General features: G+C 43.8%; 1 protein-coding gene across 23 annotated transcripts in view; it reads right to left on the reverse strand.

The window, feature by feature from the left end:
• The window catches only part of nrxn1a (neurexin 1a), a 616,431-nt gene that overhangs the window by 375,915 nt on the left and 212,960 nt on the right, over positions 1-27,556 (reverse strand). For all 23 annotated transcript variants that reach the window (XM_042306235.1, XM_042306230.1, XM_042306233.1 and 20 more), the window contains 2 exons: positions 16,037-16,167; positions 15,615-15,867 (listed from right to left, as the gene is read on the reverse strand). In XM_042306235.1, coding sequence (XP_042162169.1) covers positions 15,615-15,867; positions 16,037-16,167 — 384 coding nt within the window. The remainder of the gene's footprint in view (positions 1-15,614; positions 15,868-16,036; positions 16,168-27,556) is intronic.

Here is a 27,556-nt window from a genome sequence, read left to right on the forward strand (position 1 = left end):
GGTACACCATGATTGGAGATGTGAAGGCTAATTCTTCTGACAGCTCTTTCTGCCTGCTAGCTGCACACCCATACACACATGCACAAACACACACACACACACACACACACACACACACACACACACACACACACACACACACACACACACACACCACACACACACACACACACACACACACACACACACACACACACACACACACACACACACACACACACACACACACAGACAGACAGATATACAGACCCATATACCCACGTACGCACAACCACACATCATATGAGGGTGGTGGGACGGGCTCATAGTAATGGCTGGAACTCAATTGATGGAATTGTATCAAACTCAAACATTTCTTTAGCTGCCTTTAGAAAGTAAAGAATCCCTTTGAAAACAGCCTATGTAGCATCGATATGAGTCAGAAACAGTTATTCTACCAGTCTCAACGTCAACAGTGAAGAGGCGACTCCGGGATGCTGGCCTTCTAGGCAGAGTTCCAGTGTCTGTGTTATTTTGCCCATCTTAATCTTTTCTTTTTATTGGCCAGTCTGAGATATGGCGTTTTCTACAACACAGACACTGGAACTCTGCCTAGAAGGCCAGCATCCCGGAGTCGCCTCTTCACTGTTGACGTTGAGACTGGTGTTTTGCTGCCAGCTGAGGACTTGTGAGGCGTCTGTTTCTCAAACTAGACACTCTAATGTAAATGTCCTCTTGCTCCTCTTGCTCAGTTGGGCATCCCACTCCTCGTTCTATTCTGGTTAGAGCCAGTTTGTGCTTGTCTGTGAAGGGATTAGTACACAGCGTTGTACGAGATCTTTAGTTTCTTGGCAATTTATCTCATGGAATACCCTTCATTTCTCAGAACAAAATAGACTGACGAGTTTCAGAAGAAAGTTCTTTGTTTCTGGCCATTTTGAGCCTGTAATCAAACCTAAAAATGCTGATGCTCCAGATACTCAACTAGTCTAAAGAAGGACAGTTGTATTGCTTCTTGAAACAGCACAACAATTTTCAGCTGTGCTAACACAATTGCAAAAGGGTTTTCTCATAATCAATTATCCATTTAAAATGATCAACTTGGAGTAGCTAACACAATGTGCCATTGGGTCTCTGTACGTCTACTGTATGTAGATATGCCATAAAAAAATCTGCCGTTTCCAGCTACAATAGTCATTTACAACATTAACAATGTCTACACTGTATTTCTGATAAATTTGATGTTATTTTAATGGACAAAAATGTTTTGTTGTTTTCTAAAAACAAGGACATTTCTACGTGACCCCAAACTTCTGAACGGTAGTGTATATATATATTTATTTTTTATTTATTTTATTATTATTATTTTTATGTACAATTACATAAGGAATTAGTTAAAAAATATACTGAAATTTAGAACCTTAACTGCCTTGATCAAGGCACACTTTCTCTGAGATAATTGATTGCTGATGTGCTTCCTGGCATTTGTGTTGTACACAGGTGTTGCTCCTCATGCCTGATTGCATTCACACACATTGCCATTGTGTATTGGTATGCTCTGATGAAGGTCTGGCGAACGAGAGATCAGCCTAATTAAATAGAAAATTGTGCACTGATCCTGAAGGTGCAGAAATTCCTTTTCATTTCATTGTTACTCCTTATCTCCTGCACATCAGCAACGGTCGGGTGTACAACAGATCCTTTCCAAATTCAATGTGTTTGATTTACTCCATCCCAGCCATTATTATCAGCTGTCCTCCCCTCAGCAGCCTCCTGTGTCACACACACACAAACACAGGCTCCAGTCTACAATCTGGAGGCATCAAAACAGCTGGCAGTGTGCCAGGGTGGCTCCTCCGTTCTGTCTGTCTGCACCACGGCTCCTACTCTCTAGCTAGACAGCTCTAACCGCCGACGCCAGTCACACACATGGCATAATACCAAAGATGATGAGGGGGAGAGTGGCAGGGAGAGACGGAGAAAAGGTGTGAAGAGAGGGCAACAGAAAGAGAAGAAAGGGCCATATGAAGAGAGAAAAAGCTGAGGTGAAACACCAGACCAAATATATTTATAACTAACCCAAGATAGATTATCTGTGTCATTTTCAAAGGAAGCAAAATAAGCATAGTGGGCAGAACAAGCAAGCAGGTGGACAGAGCCAAGCAGCGAGCTAGCGAGATTCTATTTGCGCGTCCTAGCACGTATTTGCATATTTCCGCTAGGGAACACCTTCTCTGTGAAGTGTGCTCGTGCAATACATAAATTCACCCTTACACTCCTTCTAAACAACACAATATTTAGAAACTTTGGCAAATGGTCAACAAAATTTGTAACAGATTAAGTTTGGGGGCAGAAAACTGTATTGAGATGGGCTTTTCTTCAATGAGAAAATCAGCAGAATGTCGGCCCAGTTCCATCTCGCTCCATCTTCTCCCACTGCCGGCCACTGGGCTTCCTCTTCTCACCATATTTTGTGGGAAGTGGAAATGCCAACCGGATGCTTCAGATTTATACATCCGGTGAAACATCTGGCTCCTTGTTCTATCTGTGACCAGACTGAAGTGTAATCAAGGTTCAACATACACTGTAATGGAAAACTGTAATTTATATGGACACTTTAGGTATTATCAACAGTAAAAAAAAAAATCTTAAATGTGTAATTGCAGCATACGTAAATTATGGTGCATTGTGGGAACATTACTGTATTGCGAATGATACTGTAATTCCACCCCACAGAATACAGTACCGTACCATATCTTTAGAGGACTAAACACCTTTTGACCACTAGAGGGTGCATGGTATTGTCGTTATAGCATATTTTGAGGCATGCCTTGTAGACGGCTATATTTGTTGCGCCTGTGAGTCAGAATTCTGTACTACTTTAACTGTTAGATGCTTATAGAGCCCATTCAACTTAAACTGTTTTGGAGTCAGATTGGAGGGGCTGCAAGTATTGAACCTTAAATGGATGCTCATTTTGCTACGTCCTTTCGGTTGGTTTTGCCCTGTAGTCACTGCCAGATTGGAAGCATGTGTTAAAGCCTCTAGAAGTGCAAGTGATATCTAACACCAAATATTCATTCATATGCTCTAATATGTAAACCTAGCAGTAAACCTGCTTGCACAAATTGCTTGTAATTACTGTAAAATACTGTGAAATGCAAGCACCACCCCTCAATGAATTTAATTCATTAATTCATTTGGATTACAGTAGCATTTACTTTTTTACAGTATAATATAGTCCAATGTACAGTATTGTACTTTGTGTCATTAAACGGTATTTGCTTTGATACCGTATTTATATTACAGTAGCTGTACTGTAATATGAAAAACAGAACTGTACTTGACACCGAGCTGCCTGTAAGCTACTGTTAAATTCACAGTAACCCCTTCACAGTCTACAGGTTTTCCATTAAGTCAATACAAAAGAGTACATATGAATACATATGAATCCAAGTTGGCTCACCTCTTTATCTTCATAACGTGGAAATAACTTGCACCCCTTATGCCCATATTCTCTCTCCCTCAATTCAATTCAATGTAAGGGCTTTATTGGTATGGGAAACATATGTTAACATTGCCAAAGCAAAGTGAAGTAGATAATAAACAAAAGTGAAATAAACAATAAAAATGAACAGTAAACATTACACTCACAGACGTTAAAAAAGAATAAAGACATTTCAAATGTCATATTATGTATATATATATATAGTGTTGTAACGATGTGCAAATGATTAAAAAAGAGAAAATTAATAAACATAAATATGGGGTTGTATTTACAATGGTGTTTGTTCTTCACTGGTTGCCCTTTTCTTGTGGCAACAGGTCACAAATCTTGCTGCTGTGATGGCACACTGTGGTATTTCACCAAGTAGGTATGGGAGTTTATCCAAATTGGGTTTGTTTTTTATTATTGGTGGATCTGTGTAATCTGAGGGAAATATGTGTCTCTAATATGGTCATACATTTGGCAGGAGGTTAGGAAGTGCAGCTCAGTTTCCACCTCATTTTGTGGGCAGTGAGCACATAGCCTGTCTTTTCTTGAGAGCCATGTCTGCCTACGGCGGCCTTTCTCAATAGCAAGGCTATGCTCACTGAGTCTGTACATAGTCAAAGCTTTCCTTTAGTTTGGGTCAGTCACAGTGGTCAGGTATTCTGCCGCTGGGTACTCTCTGTTTAGGGTCAGTCACAGTGGTCAGGTATTCTGCCACAGTGTACTCTCTGTTTAGGGTCAGTCACAGTGGTCAGGTATTCTGCCGCTGTGTACTCTCTGTTTAGGGTCAGTCACAGTGGTCAGGTATTATGCTGCTGTGTACTCTCTGTTTAGGGTCAGTCACAGTGGTCAGGTATTCTGCCACTGTGTTCTCTCTGTTTAGGGTCAGTCACAGTGGTCAGGTATTCTGCCACTGTGTACTCTCTGTTTAGGGTCAGTCACAGTGGTCAGGTATTCTGCCGCTGTGTACTCTCTGTTTAGGGTCAGTCACAGTGGTCAGGTATTCTGCCGCTGTGTACTCTCTGTTTAGGGTCAGTCACAGTGGTCAGGTATTCTGCCGCTGTGTACTCTCTGTTTAGGGTCAGTCACAGTGGTCAGGTATTCTGCCGCTGGGTACTCTCTGTTTAGGGTCAGTCACAGTGGTCAGGTATTCTGCCGCTGTGTACTCTCTGTTTAGGGTCAGTCACAGTGGTCAGGTATTCTGCCGCTGGGTACTCTCTGTTTAGGGTCAGTCACAGTGGTCAGGTATTCTGCCACTGTGTACTCTCTGTTTAGGGTCAGTCACAGTGGTCAGGTATTCTGCCGGGTGGTCTGTGTACTCTCTGTTTAGGGTCAGTCACAGTGGTCAGGTATTCTGCCGCTGTGTACTCTCTGTTTAGGGTCAGTCACAGTGGTCAGGTATTCTGCCGCTGGGTACTCTCTGTTTAGGGTCAGTCACAGTGGTCAGTGTATTCTGCCACTGTGTACTCTCTGTTTAGGGTCAGTCACAGTGGTCAGGTATTCTGCCGCTGTGTACTCTCTGTTTAGGGTCAGTCACAGTGGTCAGGTATTCTGCCGCTGTGTACTCTCTGTTTAGGGTCAGTCACAGTGGTCAGGTATTCTGCCGCTGTGTACTCTCTGTTTAGGGGGTCAGTCACAGTGGTCAGGTATTCTGCCGCTGAGTACTCTCTGTTTAGGGTCAGTCACAGTGGTCAGGTATTCTGCCGCTGGGTACTCTCTGTTTAGGGTCAGTCACAGTGGTCAGGTATTCTGCCGCTGGGTACTCTCTGTTTAGGGGGTCAGGTATTCTCACTCTCTGTTTAGTGGTCAGGTATTCTGCCGCTGTGTACTTCTGTTTAGGGTCAGTCACAGTGGTCAGGTATTCTGCCACTGTGTACTCTCTGTTTAGGGTCAGTCACAGTGGTCAGGTATTCTGCCACTGTGTACTCTCTGTTTAGGGTCAGTCACAGTGGTCAGGTATTCTGCCGCTGTGTACTCTCTGTTTAGGGTCAGTCACAGTGGTCAGGTATTCTGCCACTGTGTACTCTCTGTTTAGGGTCAGTCACAGTGGTCAGGTATTCTGTCACAGTGGTCAGGTATTCTGCTGGGTACTCTCTGTTTAGGGTCAGTCACAGTGGTCAGGTATTCTGCCGCTGTGTACTCTCTATTTAGGGTCTGTTTAGGGTCACAGTGGTCAGGTATTCTGCCGCTGTGTACTCTCTGTTTAGGGTCAGTCACAGTGGTCAGGTATTCTGCCGCTGGGTACTCTCTGTTTAGGGTCAGTCACAGTGGTCAGGTATTCTGCCGCTGGGTTCTGTTTAGGGTCAGTCACAGTGGTCAGGTATTCTGCTGGGTACTCTCTGTTTAGGGTCAGTCACAGTGGTCAGGTATTCTGCCGCTGGGTACTCTCTGTTTAGGGTCAGTCACAGTGGTCAGGTATTCTGCCGCTGGGTACTCTCTGTTTAGGGTCAGTCACAGTGGTCAGGTATTCTGCCGCTGGGTACTCTCTGTTTAGGGTCAGTCACAGTGGTCAGGGTATTCTGCCACTGGGTACTCTCTGTTTAGGGTCAGTCACAGTGGTCAGGTATTCTGCCGCTGGGTACTCTCTGTTTAGGGTCAGTCACAGTGGTCAGGTATTCTGCCGCTGTGTACTCTCTGTTTAGGGTCAGTCACAGTGGTCAGGTATTCTGCCGCTGTGTACTCTCTGTTTAGGGTCAGTCACAGTGGTCAGGTATTCTGCCGCTGGGTACTCTCTGTTTAGGGTCAGTCACAGTGGTCAGGTATTCTGCCGCTGGGTACTCTCTGTTTAGGGTCAGTCACAGTGGTCAGGTATTCTGCCGCTGGGTACTCTCTGTTTAGGGTCAGTCACAGTGGTCAGGTATTCTGCCGCTGGGTACTCTCTGTTTAGGGTCAGTCACAGTGGTCAGGTATTCTGCCGCTGGGTACTCTCTGTTTAGGGCCAGTCACAGTGGTCAGGTATTCTGCCGCTGGGTACTCTCTGTTTAGGGTCAGTCACAGTGGTCAGGTATTCTGCCGCTGGGTACTCTCTGTTTAGGGCCAGTCACAGTGGTCAGGTATTCTGCCGCTGTGTACTCTCTGTTTAGGGTCAGTCACAGTGGTCAGGTATTCTGCCACTGTGTACTCTCTGTTTAGGGTCAGTCACAGTGGTCAGGTATTCTGCCGCTGGGTACTCTCTGTTTAGGGTCAGTCACAGTGGTCAGGTATTCTGCCGCTGTGTACTCTCTGTTTAGGGTCAGTCACAGTGGTCAGGTATTCTGCCGCTGGGTACTCTCTGTTTAGGGTCAGTCACAGTGGTCAGGTATTCTGCCGCTGGGTACTCTCTGTTTAGGGTCAGTCACAGTGGTCAGGTATTCTGCCACTGGGTACTCTCTGTTTAGGGTCAGTCACAGTGGTCAGGTATTCTGCCGCTGGGTACTCTCTGTTTAGGGTCAGTCACAGTGGTCAGGTATTCTGCCACTGGGTACTCTCTGTTTAGGGTCAGTCACAGTGGTCAGGTATTCTGCCACTGGGTACTCTCTGTTTAGGGTCAGTCACAGTGGTCAGGTATTCTGCCACTGGGTACTCTCTGTTTAGGGTCAGTCACAGTGGTCAGGTATTCTGCCGCTGGGTACTCTCTGTTTAGGGTCAGTCACAGTGGTCAGGTATTCTGCCGCTGGGTACTCTCTGTTTAGGGTCAGTCACAGTGGTCAGGTATTCTGCCGCTGGGTACTCTCTGTTTAGGGTCAGTCACAGTGGTCAGGTATTCTGCCGCTGTGTACTCTCTGTTTAGGCCCAAACACCATTCTAGTTTGCTGTTTTTTTTGTGAATTTTTCCAATGTGTCAAGAAATTATATTTTTGTTTTCTCATGATTCGGTTGGGTCTAATTGTGTTGCTGTCCTGGGCTCATCTCCTTCTCTCTCCCTGCCTCCCTCCATTCCTCATTCCCAGTACTACCATTGACTAACCTCTCTCTACCTCTCTTTCGCTCTCTCTCTCTCCCTCCCTCACGTCCTACTGTGTGCCCTCCTTCTCTGTCAGCTCATTAGCAGGGATGGGAAACATTAGACCCGTAGAGTGAGAGGCAAGGAGAGGAAATCATCAGACTGGGTACGTTCACAGCTCTCTCCTCTATGCTGTCTCCTCCCCCCTCTCTCTTCTCTCACTCCCTCCCTCCCCCTCACTCACTATCTCTGTTCTCTCTCTCTCACTCTCTCTTTTTGTTCTCCTATAACCACCACTGTCGCCAAAAAAGCTCCTGAATTATGCATTTCTTAATATTTTTAATATTTCCTAATACTCCTACTGTCATTCACACTACCCTATTCACTGAAACTGAGAGAGAGAGTGAATGTCCTCTGCCTCTGAAGCCCACAGAGAACAGTGTGTGCATACCGTGTTACAGCTATGCCTGTTCCAACATGGATATATAGACCCGTGCTATTTGGTGACTATTTAGTAAAACAATGTCGTAATAGTGGTGAACTATGCTGAAACATATACAGGCTGTGTAGGGCCTTACAGAACACATTTACAATACATACACATTCATGATGGTGCTATTTCTTTTACGATTCCATCTGCGTTTATTGCCCATTTGGTGGGTTTTCTTGTGAAATAATCCTAAACTGTTCAGCTATTTATGCAGTAGGGATGAGCAATTGCAGAATTGAGTGAAAAGTGAAGTTGAACATCTGTTATTTGTCGTTACATAACAAAAATGTTGCTGTGTTTCAGATTAAACACCTGCATGTGTTTGAGGTGAAAGCAACAAATGGACAGAGTAAAATCACAAACTAAACTAAGTGACTAGAGGTCGACCAATTCATCGGAATGGCCGATTAATTAGGGCCGATTTCAAGTTTTCATAACAATCGGTAATCGGTATTTTTGGACACCGATTTGCCCCCAGTTTTTTTTTACACCTTTATTTAACTAGGCAAGTCAGTTAAGAACACATTCTTACTTTCAATGACGGCCTAGGAACAGTGGGTTAACTGCCTTGTTCAGGGGCAGAATGACAGGTTTTTACCTTGTCAGCTCAGGGATTCATTTTCGCAACCTTCCGGTTACTAGTCCAACTCTCTAACCACCTGCCTTACATTGCAATCCACAAGGAGCCTGCGTGGCAGGCTGACTACCTGTTACGCGAGGGCAGCAAGAAGCCAAGGTAGGTTGCTAGCTAGCATTAAACTTATCTTATAAAAACAATCAATCTTAACATAATCACTAGTTAACTACACATGGTTGATGATATTACTAGTTTATCTAGCGTGTCCTGCTTTGCATATAATCGATGTGGTGCCTGTTAATTTCTCAGTGAATCACAGCCTACTTCTCCAAACGGGTGATGATTTAACAAGCGCATTTGTGAAAAAAGCACTGTCGTTGCACCAATGTACCTAACCATAAACATCAATGCCTTTCTTTAAAATCAATACACAAGTATATATTTTTTAAACCTGCATATTTAGTTCATATTGCCTGCTAACATGAATTTCTTATAACAAGGAAAAGTGTGTAATTTCTCTTGCGTTCTGTGCAAGCAGTCAGGGTATATGCAGCAGTTTGGGCCACCTGGCTCGTTGCGAACTGTGTGAAGTCCATTTATTCCTACTGATGTAAAGTGTCTCTGTAAACAGACGGTCAAATTGGCTCCAGTGATCTGAGGAGGATGTTGATTGTCACAGCTTGTTGCTAATCAGCCTACAGCCAATCAGAGGGGTCAGGAGGTCAATGCTGGGCCGAAACAGGAAACACAGACAGATGCATGCACGGACACACACACACACACACACACACACACACACACACACACACACACACACACACACACACACACACACACACACACACACACACACAGCCTCTGAGCAGTCAGAATGCTGACTGGCCAAAACCAGGACAGTCACAGTGAGCGACCGACCATGCTGAACTCTGCTGCTTACACTTGACCACTTTAGCGTGCAGTACAGTAGGCACTAATAGGTTACATCACAGCAACCTGAATCCATACTACCCAATTCATCTACAAATACAAATGACAAATGGGACCTGTACAGTGCAGTAGCTCATAACACAGAAACTTACTTCCACAAATATATACAAAATCTACAAATATCTCACTTCTTCTTACATCTACAAATACAACAGGAAAAGTGTGACTGACTCCAACAAACTGGCTCCCAAAGAGAAAATGACAATTGAACAGCATTCCAAATCCCAGACTTTAAGTAGTGAAGGAGATTGGATGTTTTTTTTTAATGTTGTAGACAACTGGAGAATTAAAATGATTCATGATGCATCACGGAAGATGGAGGGAAAGCATTATATGGGCTGTGTTTCGGGAGGCAGATAGCAAGGCAACACAATTATAGCAAACAGAAACGGTATGTGTGTGTGTGTGTGTGTGTGTGTGTGTGTGTGTGTGTGTGTGTGTGTGTGTGTGTGTGTGTGTGTGTGTGTGTGTGTGTGTGTGTGTGTGTGTGTGTGTGTGTGTGTGTGTGTGTGTGTGTGTGTGTGTGTGTGTGTGTGTGTGTGTGTGTGTGTGTGTGTGTGTGTGTGTGTGTTTGTGTTTGTATCTGTGTGTGTGTGTGTCATAAACAGCAGCATTTGTCGATAAGGTATCCAGGCCAGTTTGGCATTACAGCAACGCCTCCCCGTAAAAACAAGACGCAGCCGAGTGGGACAAGAGACAGCAGTATCTAATTACATGGTGACAGAATGAAACATACACACGCGTTCAGTCACGCATGCTTACAAACGCTCGCACTTCACAAATGCATACAATATTTTGTAGACTAAATACATATTGTGTTCCAATGAAAAAGCAAGGTTATGATTTTTCCTTGATCAATGTCGGTTGAAATGCCAAGTGATTGGAAATGAATTGCCAATATGAAATATGGTTATCTTCATTTATATGCACTACACATCTTTATGCTAATTACATATACAGTACCAGTCAAACGTTTGGATACACCCACTCATTCAAGGGTTTTTCTTTATTTGTACTATTTTCTACATTGTAGAATATTTATGAAGATATCAAAACGATGAAATAACACACATGGAATCAGGTAGTAACCAAATCAACTTATATCTTAGATTCCTCAAAGTAGCCACCCTTTGCCTTGATGACAGCTTTGCACACTCTTGGCATTCTCTCAACCAGCTTCACCTTAAATGCTTTTCCAACAGTCTTGAAGGAGTTCCTATATATGAAGAGCACTTGTTGGCTGCTTTTCCTTCACTCTGTGGTCCAACTCATCCCTAACCATCTCAATTGGGGTGAGGTCGGGTGATTGTGGAGGCCAGGTCATCTGATGCAGCACTCCATCACTCTCCTTCTTGGTCAAATAACCCTTACACAGCCTGGAGGTGTTTTGGGTCATTGTCCTGTTGAAAACAAATGATTGTCCCACTAAGCGCAAACCAGATGAGATGGCATATCACTGCAGAATGCTGTGGTAGCCATGCTGTTTAGGTGTGCATTGAATTCTAAATAAATCACTAACAGTGTCACCAGAAAAGCACCCCCACACCATCACACCTCCTCCTCCATGCTTCACAGTGGGAACCACACATGCAGAGATCATCCGTTCACCTACACTGCGTCTCACAAAGACACGGCAGTTGGAACCAGAAATCTCAAATTTGAACTCATCAGACCAAAGGACAGATTTCCACAGGTCTAATGTCCATTGCTCAGGTTTCTTGGCCCAAGCAAGTCTCTTCTTATTATTGGTGTCTTTGCAGCAATTCGACAATGAATGCCTGATTCATGCAGTCTACTCTGAACAGTTGATGTTGAGATATGTCTGTTATTGAACTGTGTGAAGCATTTATTTGGGCAGCAATTTCTGAGGCTGGTAACTCTAATGAACTTGTCTTCTGCAGCAGAGGTTACTCCGGGTCTTCCATTCCTGTGGTGGTCCTCATGAGAGCCAGTTTCATCATAGTGCTTGATGGTTTTTGCAACTGCACTAGAAAAACTTTCAAAGTTTTTGACATTTTCCGGATTGACTGATCTTCATGGCTTAAAGTAATGATGGACTGTCATTTCTCTTTGCTTATTTGAGCTGTTCTTGACATAATATGGACCAAATAGAGCTATCTTCTGTATACCACCCCTACCTCACAACACAACTGATTGGCTCAAAAGTATTAAGAAGGAAATACATTCCACAAATTAAATTTTAACAATCACACCTGTTAATTGAAATGCATTCCAGGTGACTACCTCATGAAGCTGGTTGAGAGAATGCCAAGAGTGTGTAAAGCTGTCATCAAGGCAAAGGGTGGCTACTTTGAAGAATCTCAAATATTAATTATATTTTGATTTGTTTAACACTTTTTTGGTTACTACAGTACATGATTCCATATGTGTTATTTCATAATTTTGATGTCTTCACTATTATTCAACAATGCAGAAAATAGTCAAATAAAGAAAACCTTTGAATGAGTAGGTGTGTCCAAACTTTTGACTGGTACTATATGTCTTATTCACAGCAAAGGGGCATCCTTGGAGACTCTCAAACTCTCATTTTCTCTCTCTCCCTCTACCTACTAATAGTTCCCCTCCTCTCTACACCTCAGATAGGTGGGAGGAAGAGGAGGGAGAGAGATGATATTCCACTCGGAGTCCGGTCATGAGTGAGTGGTTTAATGAGCCAAATTGTTAGCAGGGGAAGACAGCCATTTTACAGTGCAGTTTAGGAGGCCTATACTTTCACTCACAGGAGGCTGCTAGGGGAGGACGGCTCATAATAATGTCTGGAATGGAATAAATGGAATAGTATTAACCACATGGATACCACGTGTTTGGTGAGTCTCATAGCATTCCACTGATTCTGTTCCAGCCATTACTATGAGCCCGTCCTCCCCAATTAAGGTGCCACCAACCTCCTTTGCCATCACTGTAGCTATGCCCCTCATTCCCTCATTCTCTCTCTCTCTCTGTCTATCACACTGTCTCTCACTCTCCAGCTCTCATTCTCTCTCTCTCTCTCTCTCTCTCTCTCTCTCTCTCTCTCTGTCTATCACACTATGTCTCTCACTCTCTGGCTCTCGTTCTCTCTCTCTCTCTCTCTCTCTCTCTCTCTCTCTCTCTCTCTCTCTCTCTCTCTGTCTATCACACTATGTCTCTCACTCTCCGGCTCTCATTCTCTCTCTCTCTCTCTCTGTCTCTCTCTCTCTCTCTCTCTCTGTCTATCACACTATGTCTCTCACTCTCTGGCTCTCGTTTCTCTCTCTCTCTCTCTCTCTCTCTCTCTCTCTCTCTCTCTCTCTCTCTCTGTCTATCACACTATGTCTCTCACTCTCTGGCTCTCTCTCTCTCTCTCTCTCTCTCTCTCTCTCTCTCTCTCTCTCTCTCTCTCTCTGTCTATCACACTATGTCTCTCACTCTCTGGCTCTCGTTTTTTCTCTCTCTCTCTCTCTCTCTCTGTCTATCACACTATGTCTCTCACTCTCTGGCTCTCGTTCTCTCTCTCTCTCTCTCTCTGTCTATCACACTGTCTCTCACTCTCTGGCTCTCATTCTCTCTCTCTCTCTCTCTCTCTCTCTCTCTCTCTGTCTATCACACTATGTCTCTCACTCTCTGGCTCTCGTTCTCTCTCTTTCCTCCACCTCTTTTTCTTTCTTTCTTTCTTTCTTTCTTTCTTTCTTTCTTTCTTTCTTTCTTTCTTTCTTTCTTTCTTTCTTTCTTTCTTTCTTTCTTTCTTTCTTTCTTTCTTTCTGTGATGATGTGAACATATCCTCTCTTAAGCCTGATTGTGCTAAATGTGTATTTTATGTGTTTATTTGTGTTTATGGCCCTGTTTTCTACCACCATTTCATTGTAACCAGTTAATTGCCTTTCATTGAATGTGTGTGAGCAACATTTGAATATCAGCACAGGTTGGCTAATTGCTAATTGTAGGCTCCTCCAAACTAATCGACCTAGTGAGCTACATGTGTTTAATGTTGGTGGGCGAGTGCCAGAGGCAGATAGAGATAAGCACGGACAGACCAGTGAAGATGTTTATTTTATTCTTGGTCTTAGTCTTTTAACGCTGCTGTGTTTTGTATTCATCTATTTATTGAAAATAAATCTTATCTGAAACATATTTTTGAAGAAACGATTCCTGACTGTTAGTGAAAACCTTTTTATGTGAAGGGCAGTCAGCTTCTCTATCTCTCTCACTCTTCATCCTCAACATATATATTTAGGATTCACATTCTGTTGTTTGGTTTCTTGGAGTTGGTAACTTATGCCCTGCTATTAAATAGTCCAACTGACAGGATCCTCCTTCAGTACCATGCAGCCCAGAGTGTCCACTATACACACACAGGCACCCACACACACAGAAGCAGGGAGGTGGTGTCTCCTCTCTCTCCTTTGACAAAGCATCCCAAATCTGCAGCGTGTGTAATGAACGGCTTAAAGCCCTTCTCTTTTAATGCAGCCTTTGATGTCAATTATATTCACATTTAATTCTGATGCCCTCCTCCCCTCAATTCTCCTTTCTCCACCACCTCTAAATCCCACACCTGCTTCCTTTTCCTCCACAGGACAGTGCACAGCGGGGTAAAGTAAGGCTAGTGAGAGAAGGGATCTACGTTCATAACCTGATTGTAAACTGACGTCCTGAGGGAAGTGTACACACACCCACCAAACAACTTGGAGTCCAGCAGAATATAGAAATAAACACGGCCAGCAAACTAGTCAGCACTACGCTACAGAGACCTTTCAACAAACTAGTCAGCACTACGCTACAGAGACCTTTCAACAAACTAGTCAGCACTACGCTACAGAGACCTTTCAACAAACTAGTCAGCACTACGCTACAGAGACCTTTCAACAAACTAGTCAGCACTACGCTACAGAGACCTTTCAACAAACTAGTCAGCACTACGCTACAGAGACCTTTCAACAAACTAGTCAGCACTACGCTACAGAGACCTTTCAACAAACTAGTCAGCACTACGCTACAGAGACCTTTCAACAAACTAGCCAGTCAGCAAACTACGCTACAGAGACCTTTCAACAAACTAGTCAGCGCTACGCTACAGAGACCTTTCAACAAACTAGCCAGCACTACGCTACAGAGACCTTTCAACAAACTAGTCAGCACTACGCTACAGAGACCTTTCAACAAACTAGTCAGCACTACGCTACAGAGACCTTTCAACAAACTAGCCAGCACTACGCTACAGAGACCTTTCAACAAACTAGTCAGCACTACGCTACAGAGACCTTTCAACAAACTAGCCAGCACTACGCTACAGAGACCTTTCAACAAACTAGTCAGCACTACGCTACAGAGACCTTTCAACAAACTAGTCAGCGCTATGCTACAGAGACCTTTCAACAAACTAGTCAGCGCTATGCTACAGAGACCTTTCAACAAACTAGTCACAGAGATCTTTCAAGAAACTAGTCAGCGCTATGATACAGAGACCTTTCAACAAACTAGTCACAGAGACCTTTCAACAAACTAGTCAGCGCTATGATACAGAGACCTTTCAACAAACTAGTCAGCGCTATGCTACAGCGACCTTTCAACAAACTAGTCAGCGCTATGCTACAGAGACCTTTCAACAAACTAGTCAGCGCTACGCTACAGAGATCTTTCAACAAACTAGTCGGCGCTACGCAACAGAGATCTTTCAACAAACTAGTCACAGAGATCTTTCAACAAACTAGTCAGCACCAGAATACAGAGATCTTTCAACAAACTAGTCAGCACCAGAATACAGAGATCTTTCAACAAACTAGTCAGCACTAGAATACAGAGATCTTTCAACAAACTAGTCAGCACTAGAATACAGTACAGAGATCTTTCAACAAACTAGTCAGCACTAGAATACAGAGATCTTTCAACAAACTAGTCAGCACTAGAATACAGAGATCTTTCAACAAACTAGTCAGCACTAGTATATAGAGAACTTTCCACAAACAAGATTTTATTTTTACACAAGCATTGTCAGAAATGTGTAAACAATCTTGATCTTGATCTCAATCCCAACCTCCAGCAATTAACCAATCAACCAATCACTAAAAACACGGAATGTGTCTAACGTCTATCACAGGAGTCACAAAACTCTTTACCAATAGCCATGCAACAAAACCAGAAACTGATGAAATACAGAGCAAAACTGTTTAAAACCTGATGACTTACCCCTCTCACAGGAGCGTCCCAGGTATCCCGTCCCTGAGCAGTCACAGACGTAACGGTTCCATCCCTCCCGGCAGACACCGTTATTCTGACAGGGGTTTGACAGGCACTGCTTGGGCGGCTCTTTAGAGCAGGATGGTTTGACTCCGGTAGCCTTCTGAACCTCGGCCATGCGGCGGACATCTTTACTCTGGCCATCGATGAACAGGTCCCGGATGCAGCCCACGTAGCCATAGTTCAAGAGAGCCGTCCACACCTGAAGAAGTGGATTAAACATTGGTTAATAAAATGACTAACAGAAATGAAAGTGCACAGACTTTTGTGTGATAATGTAACAGAAATGTATTGTTTGATCTTTCAGAAACTCAACCTAAACGGGTATATACCCCCCTTTACAATACTGATCCAATCCTATCATAACGTACTTCTGTGGGGAAGACCAGGCCTAGTTTATTCTCTGGTAGTCCTCCCAGGTACAGGTTATCATCCAGGTCCAGGATCTCACTCTCTCCTGGGGCCGTGTAGGCCTGGCGCTGAGTGTTGATGGAGATGGTACCTGGGTGGAGACGGGGAGAGGGTTGGTGTAAGTATTTTGGGAGGATGAAGTGATGGGGGATGGATTCAATTCCATTTCAATTCAGTTGATTCGTTATTATGGACAAGATGGATCCTGAATGTAACACACATCAATCAATAAACAACTGTTAATATACTGTATGTTATTCACATCAACGCAACAGAATGAAAATCCTACTACAGCTGCAAAAACACCAATAAAAAACAGATGAATTACTAAATGGTTTAGTACAGATGGAGCAAGAAGTTTAATTACAGGGTTGGGATATTCTTCTTCTGGAATGAATGTTAAACATACCTGGCTTCAAATACTACTCAAAATATTTAAAATCCTTTCGCTCTAGCCGGGTTTGCACTTTTTCGACTCTCCTATTAATTCCATTAAGCCAAGCAAACTCAATCAAGCACAGATAAAGTATTTCTTTATAGTATTTGAACCCAGCTCTGTGGTTCATAAAGCAGTTAAGTCATATAGAGGACTGCAAGCCGAGGCCAATTAGTAATCTGTGATCCCATAGAAGTAACTCTCCGTTCTATTCTCCTTGTACTTCCCCCCATTGTAAATCTCCTTTATCTATACAGCAGCGGTCATAAAAGAATAACAGAGGGGGTAAAGAAAAGAGAGGAAAATGGGCGCCCCCTCACACCCTCTATCATTTTCAGAGCCGAACCAAACAACAAACAACAAACCCCATCTTGGCCATCTTTTCAGAGTGATTAACGAACTGAAGCTTGATTCTCTCGCTCCTCTCTCGCTCTCTCGCTCTCACCCTCTCTCTCGATCTCCCTTTTTCGTTATCCCCTTTCCTTCTCTCTGTTTCTCTCTCCCTCTCTTTCTCTCTCCTGTGTTCCCATCTGTCTCTCTCTCTCCAACACATAAACCTGGCGGAGAGAGTTAGTGAATTTCCCTCTCCTTGATTTATCACTCTCATTCAGCTTTAATTCTGGATGTGGAGCGCGGTAAACAACGGCGGACATGACTGGACTGTAAGGGAGGGAGACGGGGCGGGAGGGTGGGAGGGGGGTGTGGAGGGAGGAGGGAGGGTTGGGTGAAAGAGAAAGAGAAAGCGAAAGTAGAGAGAATTGTGATGGAGAGTTAAGGATATTTGTCTTCTCATAGTAGTAATTCACTTTTTGATTGACAGATGCACGCTGTGGTAGATATCAACCAGCTAAGTTATATGAGTTCAATGCCTTAGGGAAAACCACTGGACCGTTACGTATGTGTGTGTGTGTGTGTGTGTATGTGTGTGCGTGCGCGCGTGTGCGCGCGTGTGTGTGTGTGTGTGCGTGCGCGTGTGTGCGCGTGTGTGTGTGTGTGTGGGTGTGTGTTTGTGTGTGTGTGTGTACGTGTGTACGTGTGCACGTGCGTAAGAGCATAGTGTTGATTTGTTCCTAATAGCCAGATTGTTTTGCTACTGAAACATGTCCCAAACCACACATGGATTTTCACTGGGGCTGGCCGGAGTTTTGGGGAAACGACACACCGGAATAGGGTCTTATATTTCCTGAACGAACAAAAGGAAATAAGCAGTGACAATCCAAAACAGTCTCTCATAGAGCTTTGGAGCTATCATCCATTTCCCCACTGAGTCACTGAGTCACACCAATGTTAGTCAAACCCACTGGCTGGGAGAAATATGGCCATTCCTATATTAGCTAGTAAGCTTAGCATCCATTTTATCCCTGATTTGTAATATGCTACAGTATGTCTCTCGGCTTTAGCCAAGGTGAGCAAGCTCCAGTCACAGCACCAGCTAAATTACCTAGGTATTACTTAGCATCCATTTTACCAGAGTTGCTACAGACTGGTCCAATTTCTCTTGCCAAGTTAAGCCAGCCTCAGCCCCACTATTACCTAGCATCCATTTTACCTGAGTTGCTAGGTTCTTTGCTACACAGGCTGGTTCTACTGTAGGTCTGCATCCAATGTGAGCCAGCCCCTGTCCCCAAGACCCTAGCAACTATTGCTTAAAAATAACCATCCAAAACAGCCACTCTATTATCTAGCTAGCATCTCTGGTGTGTTCTATATGCTACGCCCTAAGCCCCAGCTAGCTACCCTCTCCATTACCTAGTGTCCATTTGCCAAGGTGACAGCTAAGGAGGCTGGTCTGCACAGTGATTAACCTACACCCCCTAACACCTTCCAGCTCCTTCCACAGGCTCCCAACCCCAGGCATCTGTTTCCAGAACATCCCCTCTGACCGACCACACACACACACACACACACACACAAAAGGATAAAGGATGGTGGTCTGCACAGTGATTAACCTATTCCCTCTAACACCTTCCAGCTCCTTCCACATGGTCCCGACCTGGGCATCTGTTCCTAGAACCTCCCCTTTGACCACACACACACACACACACACACACACACACACACACACACACACACACACACACACACACACACACACACACACACACACACACACACACACCCCTCTCCCTCCCTCTAGCCACAGCTGGTGTGCTGCTACCTGCGACCGAGCTTCCAAGCCTCAGGCACTTGGCAGGGCCACCCGTCATGCAGCCAGACCTCCTCCCTTCATGTTAGGGATAACGAGACCACTAACCACTACATCACACTCATTAACTGGGAAAGGGGAAGTTCATACTCTGGCACTCATGGATAACCCTGTGTGTGTGTGTGTGTGTGTGTGTGTGTGTGTGTGTGTGTGTGTGTGTGTGTGTGTGTGTGTGTGTGTGTGTGTGTGTGTGTGTGTGTGTGTGTGCGTGTGTGTGTGCGTGTTTGGTTTTACTAGCCTTGAGGGGTCCTCACCTGTCCTCACAAGGACATTTCGGACAAGACGTGACATTTCACCAGGGGTTAGGTTTAGGGTTAGGGGGTTAGGGGTTTAGGGTTATGTTTAGGGTTCAGGTTAGGGAAAAAGGATTTTGAATGGGAATCAATTGTTTGGTCCCCACAAGGATAATAAAACAAAGGTGCATGTGTGGAAGACTGTACATTTATGTTTTATGTGATTTAGCAGACACTCTTTTCCAAAGCCACTTTCAGGAGGATTGGGGTTGAGTGCCTTGCTCAAGGACACAGACAGCTTTTTCACCTAGTCAGTTTGGGGATTCAAACCAGTGAGCTTTTGGTTCCAGGCCCAACACTCTTAACTGCTAGGCTGCCCCGCCCCAACTTGCCCTAACCCATCTGGACAAGAGGAATACCTATGTAAGAATGCTGTTGATTTGATTTGACAGTGTGGCTTGAGGGAGGTCAATTAACGTGCTCCAAATGGCACCATAGGCCAATAGGGTTCTGGTCAAAAGTAGTTCACTATGTATGGAATATGGTGCCAGGAACGGGACTTAGGCAATATGGAGCCAGTAATGGGATTCTCTACACAGCAGCATGTTTTCATTATCATTATGTTCGTAGTTTTAAGAAATGATATTTGCTACATATCATCTTTCTCTCTGAGACAATATTTCTTCCTCCGCCCTCTAGGTTCCTCTTTTGTCTTATCTGTCATCATCTTCTCCTAAAGCATTATTTTTCTCTTTATGCAGCCATTATGTTCTTTATCTATCCTCCTCTGCCTGCTCCGCCTCCTCCTCCCCTCATCGCTCTGCCTTTCACGAAGACGTTTGCTTGAGGGAAGCCTTTCACTAAGACGTTTGCCTCCCTCCATCCCTTTTCGCTGTAAATAATTCCCATCAGTAGCTATAGGTACATCTAACAGTGTTATCCTACTCATGTCATCGGCGTGTAGATATTACTAGCCACCTAAGGGGACTGTATAGTGGCATGTTGCCTTGTGACTTAAACATAGCTTGACTATGTTTACACACTTACTTACAGAAATGTGACAACAGGAAAGTGACAACAGGAAAGTGACAACAGGAAAGGGAGCACCACTCAGAGAAGACATCTGAAAAATGCTGACATCTCCCCTCTAATCTTCCACTTACATCCATTTAGTCAGACAAACTCGCAGTACACAGTAGACAACACGGAATTCAGTGGTGTGCCCCCATCAGATGGGCCTCTTTAAAAGTGGTGTATAATACACTATACTGACAGATCTACAGTTAGATATACAGTCACTCCATATGCATTCTAGAGGGCTCATCCTACATAACTACTGCTGTACTCAGCTTTCCTCGTCATATACTGTCCATACTGTCTATACACCCCTGGACTTTTTCCACGTGTTGTTGTGTTACAAGGTGGGATTAAATTGATTTAATTGTCATTTTCTTGTCAACGACCTACACAAAATACTCTATTGTCAAAGTGGAAGAAAAATCATAAAGTTTGTCAAAATAAAACACAAATATATCTTGATTACATACTGTAAGTATTCAACCCCCTGAGTCAATACATGTTAGAATATGTTTTGGCAGGGATTACAGTTGTGAGTCTTTTTGGGTAAGTCTCTAAGAGCTTTGCAAACCTGGATTGGACCAAATTTGCACATTATCCTTTAAAAAAAATCTTACATCTCTGTCAGGTCTCATTTGCAGGTCTTGCCATAGATTTTCAAGCCAATTTAAGTTAAACCTGTAAATTGGCCACTGAGGAACCTTCAATGTCATCTTAGTAAGCAATTCCAGTGCATATTTGGCCTTGTGTTTTAGGTTATTGTCCTGCTGAAAGGTAAATTAATCTCCCAGTGTTTGATGGAAAGCAGACTGAACCAGGTTTTCCTCTAGGATTTTGCCTGTGGCTCCAATCCGTTTCTTTTTTATCCTGAAAAACTCCTCAGTCCTTAATGATGACAAGCATACCCATAACATGATGCAGCCACCACTATGCTTGAAAATATGGAGAGTGGTACTCAGTAATGGGCTGCATTGGATTTGCCTCAAGGTTATTGTCCTGCTGAAAGGTGAATTTGTCTCCCAGTGTCTGCTGGAAAGCAAACTGAACCAGGTTTTCCTCTAGGATTTTACAATACTAAGCGGTGATGCAGCCAGTCAAGATGCTCTTAACGGTGCATCTGTAGAACATTTTGAGGATCTCAAGGCCCATGAAAAATCTTTTCAGCCTCCTGAGGGGAAGAGGCATTGTCATGCCCTCTTCACGATGGTGTTGATGTGTGTGGACCATGCCAGTGATGTGGACACCAAGGAACTTGAAGCACTCGACATGTTCCACAACAGCCCCATCGATGTGGATGGGGGCATGCTAGGCCTTCCATTTCCTGTAGTCCACGATCAGCTCCTTTGTCTTGTTGACGTTGAGGGAGAAGTTGTTATCCTAGCACCACACTGCCAGGTCTTTGACATCCTCCTTTTAGGCTGTCTCATTGTATTCAGTGATCAGGCCTACCACCGTCATGTTGTCTGCAAACCTAATGATGGTGGTGGAGTCATGCGCTGCCACGCAGTCATGAGTGAACAGGGAGTACAGGAGGGGACTAAGCATGCAGGTGGCATCCCACAAACTGTTAAGTCATGGCATCCCACAGTCTGTTGACAGATGCTACGATACTAGTTATGATACAATTGTCTGTTCACAAGAGATTAAAACATTTCTGATATTCTTGCTTGAATGGCAAACAGAATTGTATTGGTCGCCTACACATATTTTGCAGATGTTATGTGTAGTGAAATGCTTATGTTCCTAGCTACAACAGTGAAGTAATACAAAACAATACAAAACTATACATGCAAATCCCAAAAATGTATTAAAAAAAAGAAGAAATATAGAAATACGAGCAATGTCAGATTCTGGAACAGAAATACAGTGTAAGAAAATGTAAATCATAATTCAGATGCATGTTTGGTCATGTTATTCATGGAGCATTTTACCCCCTTATTCTCTTTTAGAATTCTTTCCAGCCTGGGTTACTGTCAGATGACTCCCCTGAATGTTGTGTGCCGTAGAGCAGAACAACCAACACCTTGTAGCTCTAACGGATCGGTCTGGACAGTCAGTGTTGTGAGAAGATCTCTTTGAAATGAGGACGTCAGCGAGTTCAGACGACTCCCATAATGCTTGGAGATGTCGTAGAGCCAAACAACTGACAATGTTGTGTTAGTGAGAGTGTCATCTTAGGAGTTTGTAGCTCACACGGCTCGGGTTTTACAAACAGTTTTGTGATGATTTTCTTGCCAGGATCCTCTCATGTGTAGAAAAAGATGGCTTTTGCAAGCCCATGTTAAGGAGTAGGTGAAACCTTTATATCGGCAGAAAGAGAGGAGCTGCAGCTAGTACAAGAAACGGTCAAGTCTCTAGCATAAACACACAGGGAGCTATTCAATATTCAAAATGACATCACCGTGCGACATGTGTCAATTAACTCTAGGGGTTTTTAAAGGGATAGTTCACTCAAAAACTATATTTTAGTATGTTGTTCATTAGTCCACTTTTGACACAATCCCGTAAATAGTTTTAAAGAGCATTTACAGTACAGAACAAAAATGGCTTTTTCTCGTCTCTCAAGTATTAGACTGTCAGCATCCATTTACGGACTCACTCTGCTTCCAAATCCCTTTCCTCTCTCCCTTCCTCCCTGAGGAGGAGGGTGGAAGGAATGATGTAACACTTTCCTTGTGTGTGTGTGTGTGTGTGTGTGTGTGTGTGTGTGTGTGTGTGTGCATGCGTCTGTGTGCATGTGATCTGCGAGGAAGAGCATGGAAGGAATAAGGTTGTACTTTCCTTGAACTGTGTGTCATATAACAGTGTCTTAATGTTGTGATAAACATGACATAACAAAAATGATTTGTTACAGCTTAATGATGACTCACTCTCTCCTGGGAGTCTGTGTTTACTGGTGAATATATTTACAGGTAGTATAATTTCAGATTATTTATTTATTTTTTACTTTCATTTGTTATGGACCTGTCAGGACGCACCTTTCAAGAAAGTGTCACCAAAAGAGAGGCTGCATTCCAAATGGACTTATGGGCCCTGGTTTAAAAGTAGTGCACTATATAGGGAATACAGTGGCCTTTTGGGACGCAGACGAAGTGATCCTGAGGTTTTCAGATGGATCTCTCATGGTGCATTTCCATACAGATTTACCCCAGTGTTCTACCCAAAGGCTCAGGCTTTTCTGTTTCCATACAGATTTACCCCAGTGTTCTACCCAAAGGCTCAGGCTTTTCTATTTCCATACAGATTTACCCCAGTGTTCTACCCAAAGGCTCAGGCTTTTCTATTTCCATACAGATTTACCCCAGTGTTCTACCCAAAGGCTCAGGCTTTTCTGTTTCCATACAGATTTACCCCAGTGTTTACCCAAAGGCTCAGGCTTTTCTGTTTCCATACAGATTTACCCCAGTGTTCTACCCAAAGGCTCAGGCTTTTCTGTTTCCATACAGATTTACCCCAGTGTTCTACCCAAAGGCTCAGGCTTTTCTGTTTCCATACAGATTTACCCCAGTGTTCTACCCAAAGGCTCAGGCTTTTCTGTTTCCATCTCCACGGCCGGCACCAATCTCTCACTAGGCCATGGATCCAGTGGACCTGCTCCAACATACCACGGCTAAAGGCTGTATCCACGTTGTGCCGTGCCTAAGAACAGCTCTAAGTCGTGGTATATTGGCCATTTACCACACCCCTTTACAGTCGAAAAGCAGCAAAAGTGCAGTAATAACATCATCCATAATTCACCGTTGTCATCATCCCTCTATGGCTACTGAGTGAAGCATGCACTGGCAATGGATGATGGAGCTACAGCTTTTCTGCTACATCATAACAGCGTCATGATTGTCCGGATCAAAAGAAAGTCTGTGCAGTGAAGTCATCATTAATCCACCATTTTCGCCATCTCTCTGTAACACAAAACTCTAACTGAAGTAGCACCATGGCGACTGATCATGGCCTTTATGGGCTGGCTGGGATGCTTTTGTTGCACTGTTGTTGGTGAGAGACACGTTTCTGCGGTGTGTGAGTGTGTGCGTATTAATAAAACATGGGAACAGCCAGATGAAAATCCCAGCATGGTGCCATATGCAGCGTTGTGACTCACTCACTCCTGGGACCAACTGTGCTTTGTTGGCTGGTGCCCTGTGGATTCATTTATTATTCAATTCTTCAAACATTACTTTCATTTGATTAATTATTGAAAGGTAGGGTCATTGCCAAAGAAAGGTCTCTGGGGTTGGGGGCGGTAGGGGAACAACTCTGCACTTTGACAAGAGACAAGGCTTGATAACTTGGCCCTAGATCTGTGTATGCCATCTTGTGACAATGGCCATAGGTGATGGAAAGACCAGGGATAAAAGATCTGGGATCAGGCTTCGTGTTAAAAGAGTGTTCGCCATGTTTTTTTTATTTAACCAGGCAAGCCAGTTCAGAACAAATTCAAATTTACAATGATGACCTACACCGGCCAAACCTGGGCCAATTGTGCACCGCCCTATGGGACTCCCAATCACTGCCAGATGTGATGCAGCCTGGATTTCGCCACTCAGGAGCCCACGTACCATTAAACTCTGCTCTAAGAACTGTACTGTGTCTGTCTGAGTGTTTCTGAAACCGGAAACCAGGTAGACTATAGGGAAGCGTGACTAGCATAGCAACAACATGAGACTGGCATCCAACTGTCCTTCTTGTATCCACTTGATCAAGTCGCCGTCACAAACAGGAATAGTGGGGATATGTCTCTTGATATGTTTTACCTCTGACGTGTTTAACTTCCTACTCTAGCAGTGAAAAAAAAACATTTCCCCGTTTCTAGCCTCCAGGTTTGCTTGCTGTGTACAACCGATGATGGTAATCAACACTCCTGTGGTAACAAACTGTATACTATTTAGTTCGAGACTGAAAAAAAGTAATCTATATTTTTTTTTAGGCAAGAGTGCATATGAGGCCTAATCTTCAAAGGTTTGGTTTAGGATTAACAAAGCCTGACTTACTCTAATTACAAATACAGTATTACGTATTGCCCTAGCGACAGTGCCTGACTTAATATACACTATAAAAAACAATTAAGTATGTGGGGTCCGCTTCAAATGACTGGATTTGGCTATTTCAGACACACAAGTTTGCTGACAGGTGTATAACAATGAGCACACAGCCATGAAATCTCCATAGACAAACATTGGCAGTAGAATGGTCTTACTGAAGAGCTCAGTGTCTTTCAACGTGACACCGTCATAGGATGCCACCTTTCCGACAATTCAGCTCGTCAAAAGTCTGGCCTACTAGAGCTGTCCCGGTCAACTGTAATGGTGTTCTTGTGAAGTGGAAACGCCTAGGAGCAACAACGCCTCAGCCAAGAAGTGGTGGGCCACACAAGCTCACAGAAATGGACCTCTGAGTGCTAAAGCACGTAGCACGTAAAAACCGTCTGTCCTTGGTTGCAACACTCACTACCGAGTTCCAAACTGCCTCTGGAAGCAATGTCAGCACAATAACTGTTCGACAGGGGCTTCATGAAATGATTTTCCATGGCCGAGCAGCAGCACACAAGGCTAAGATCACCATGCACAATGCCACTCCACGTCGGGTGGTGTAAAGCTTGCCGCCATTGGACTCTGGAGCAGTGGAAACGCATTCTCTGGAGTGATGGTTCACGCTTCACCATCTACCAGGAGAACACTACCTGCCCGAATGCATAATGGTAACTGTAAAGTTGGGTAAAGAAGGAATACTGGTCTGGGGCTGTTTTTCATGGTTTGGGCTAGGCCCCTTCGTTCCAGTGAAGGGGAATCTTAATGCTACAGCATACAATTACATTCTAGAATATTCTGTCCTTCCAACTTTGTGGTAACAGTTTGGGGAAGGCCCTTTCCTGTTTCAGCATGACAATGCCCCTGTGCACAAAGGTCCATACACACATGTCCAAACACACATGGTTTGTCGAGATTGGTGTGGAAGAACTTGACCTCAACCCCATTGAACACCTTTGGGATGAATTGGAATGCCAACTTCGAGCCAGGTATAATCACTCAACATCAATGCCCGACCTCACTAATGCTGTTGTGGTCCCCGCAGCAATGTTTTAATATCTAGTGGAAAACATTCCCAGAGGAACAGAGGCTGTTATAGCAGCAAACGGGGTATCAAGTCCATATTAATTCCCATGACTTTGGAATGAGATGTTCGACGAGCAGGTGTCCACATAATTTTGGTCATGTAGTGTACGTCCTCCCACATGAGAAATACTATGCAATATTATGGTATAAATTCTAAAGTATTCACTGTAGTGTTTTTATGGACTAAAGTCGTAGACTAAAAACTACAGACTAAAGTATGCAAAAACAATACTGTAGTATTTACTGTAGTATAGTTTAAATAGAAAACTTTACTATACTGTAGAGAGGCTACATTCAAAATGGCCTTGTGGGCCCTGGTTTAAAAGTATATATATATTTAGGGAATACAGTACCATTTGCTATTGCAGACTGTTCTATACTGTAGTATTTACTGTAGTGTTTTTGCTGACATTACTGTAGGATTTACTATAAAGTTGTATTATCTTTGTCATAGAAGTGTAGGCTTTATCCCTGAGATAACCTACTTGAGAAACACTAAAATAGCAACTTCTCCATAACCTGTAGGTATGTAGGTCTGGGATCTGAACAGATGGTTCAGCGCTTCTGCTCTGTTCTATAACCTGTAGGTATGTAGGTCTGGGGTCTGAACAGATAGTTCAGCACTTCTGCTCTGTTCTATAACCTGTAGGTATGTAGGTCTGGGATCTGAACAGATGGTTCAGCGCTTCTGCTCTGTTCTATAACCTGTAGGTATGTAGGTCTGGGGTCTGAACAGATAGTTCAGCACTTCTGCTCTGTTCTATAACCTGTAGGTATGGGGTCTGAACAGATAGTTCAGCACTTCTGCTCTGTTCTATAACCTGTAGGTATGTAGGTCTGGGATCTGAACAGATAGTTCAGCGCTTCTGCTCTGTTCTATAACCTGTAGGTATGGGGTCTGAACAGATAGTTCAGCACTTCTGCTCTGTTCTATAACCTGTAGCTATGTAGGTCTGGGGTCTGGGGTCTGAACAGATAGTTCAGCGCTTCTGCTCTGTTCTATAACCTGTAGGTATGGGGTCTGAACAGATAGTTCAGCACTTCTGCTCTGTTCTATAACCTGTAGGTATGTAGGTATGGGGTCTGAACAGATAGTTCAGCACTTCTGCTCTGTTCTATAACCTGTAGGTATGGGGTCTGAACAGATAGTTCAGCACTTCTGCTCTGTTCTATAACCTGTAGGTATGTAGGTCTGGGGTCTGAACAGATAGTTCAGCACTTCTGCTCTGTTCTATAACCTGTAGGTATGTAGGTCTGGGGTCTGAACAGATAGTTCAGCACTTCTGTTCTGTTCTATAACCTGTAGGTATGTAGGTCTGGGATCTGAACAGATAGTTCAGCACTTCTGCTCTGTTCTATAACCTGTAGGTCTGTAGGTCTGGGATCTGAACAGATAGTTCAGCACTTCTGTTCTGTTCTAT

The sequence above is a fragment of the Oncorhynchus tshawytscha genome, linkage group LG25 (genome assembly GCF_018296145.1).
Source record: "Oncorhynchus tshawytscha isolate Ot180627B linkage group LG25, Otsh_v2.0, whole genome shotgun sequence".
NCBI classification, from domain to species: Eukaryota; Metazoa; Chordata; class Actinopteri; order Salmoniformes; family Salmonidae; genus Oncorhynchus; species Oncorhynchus tshawytscha.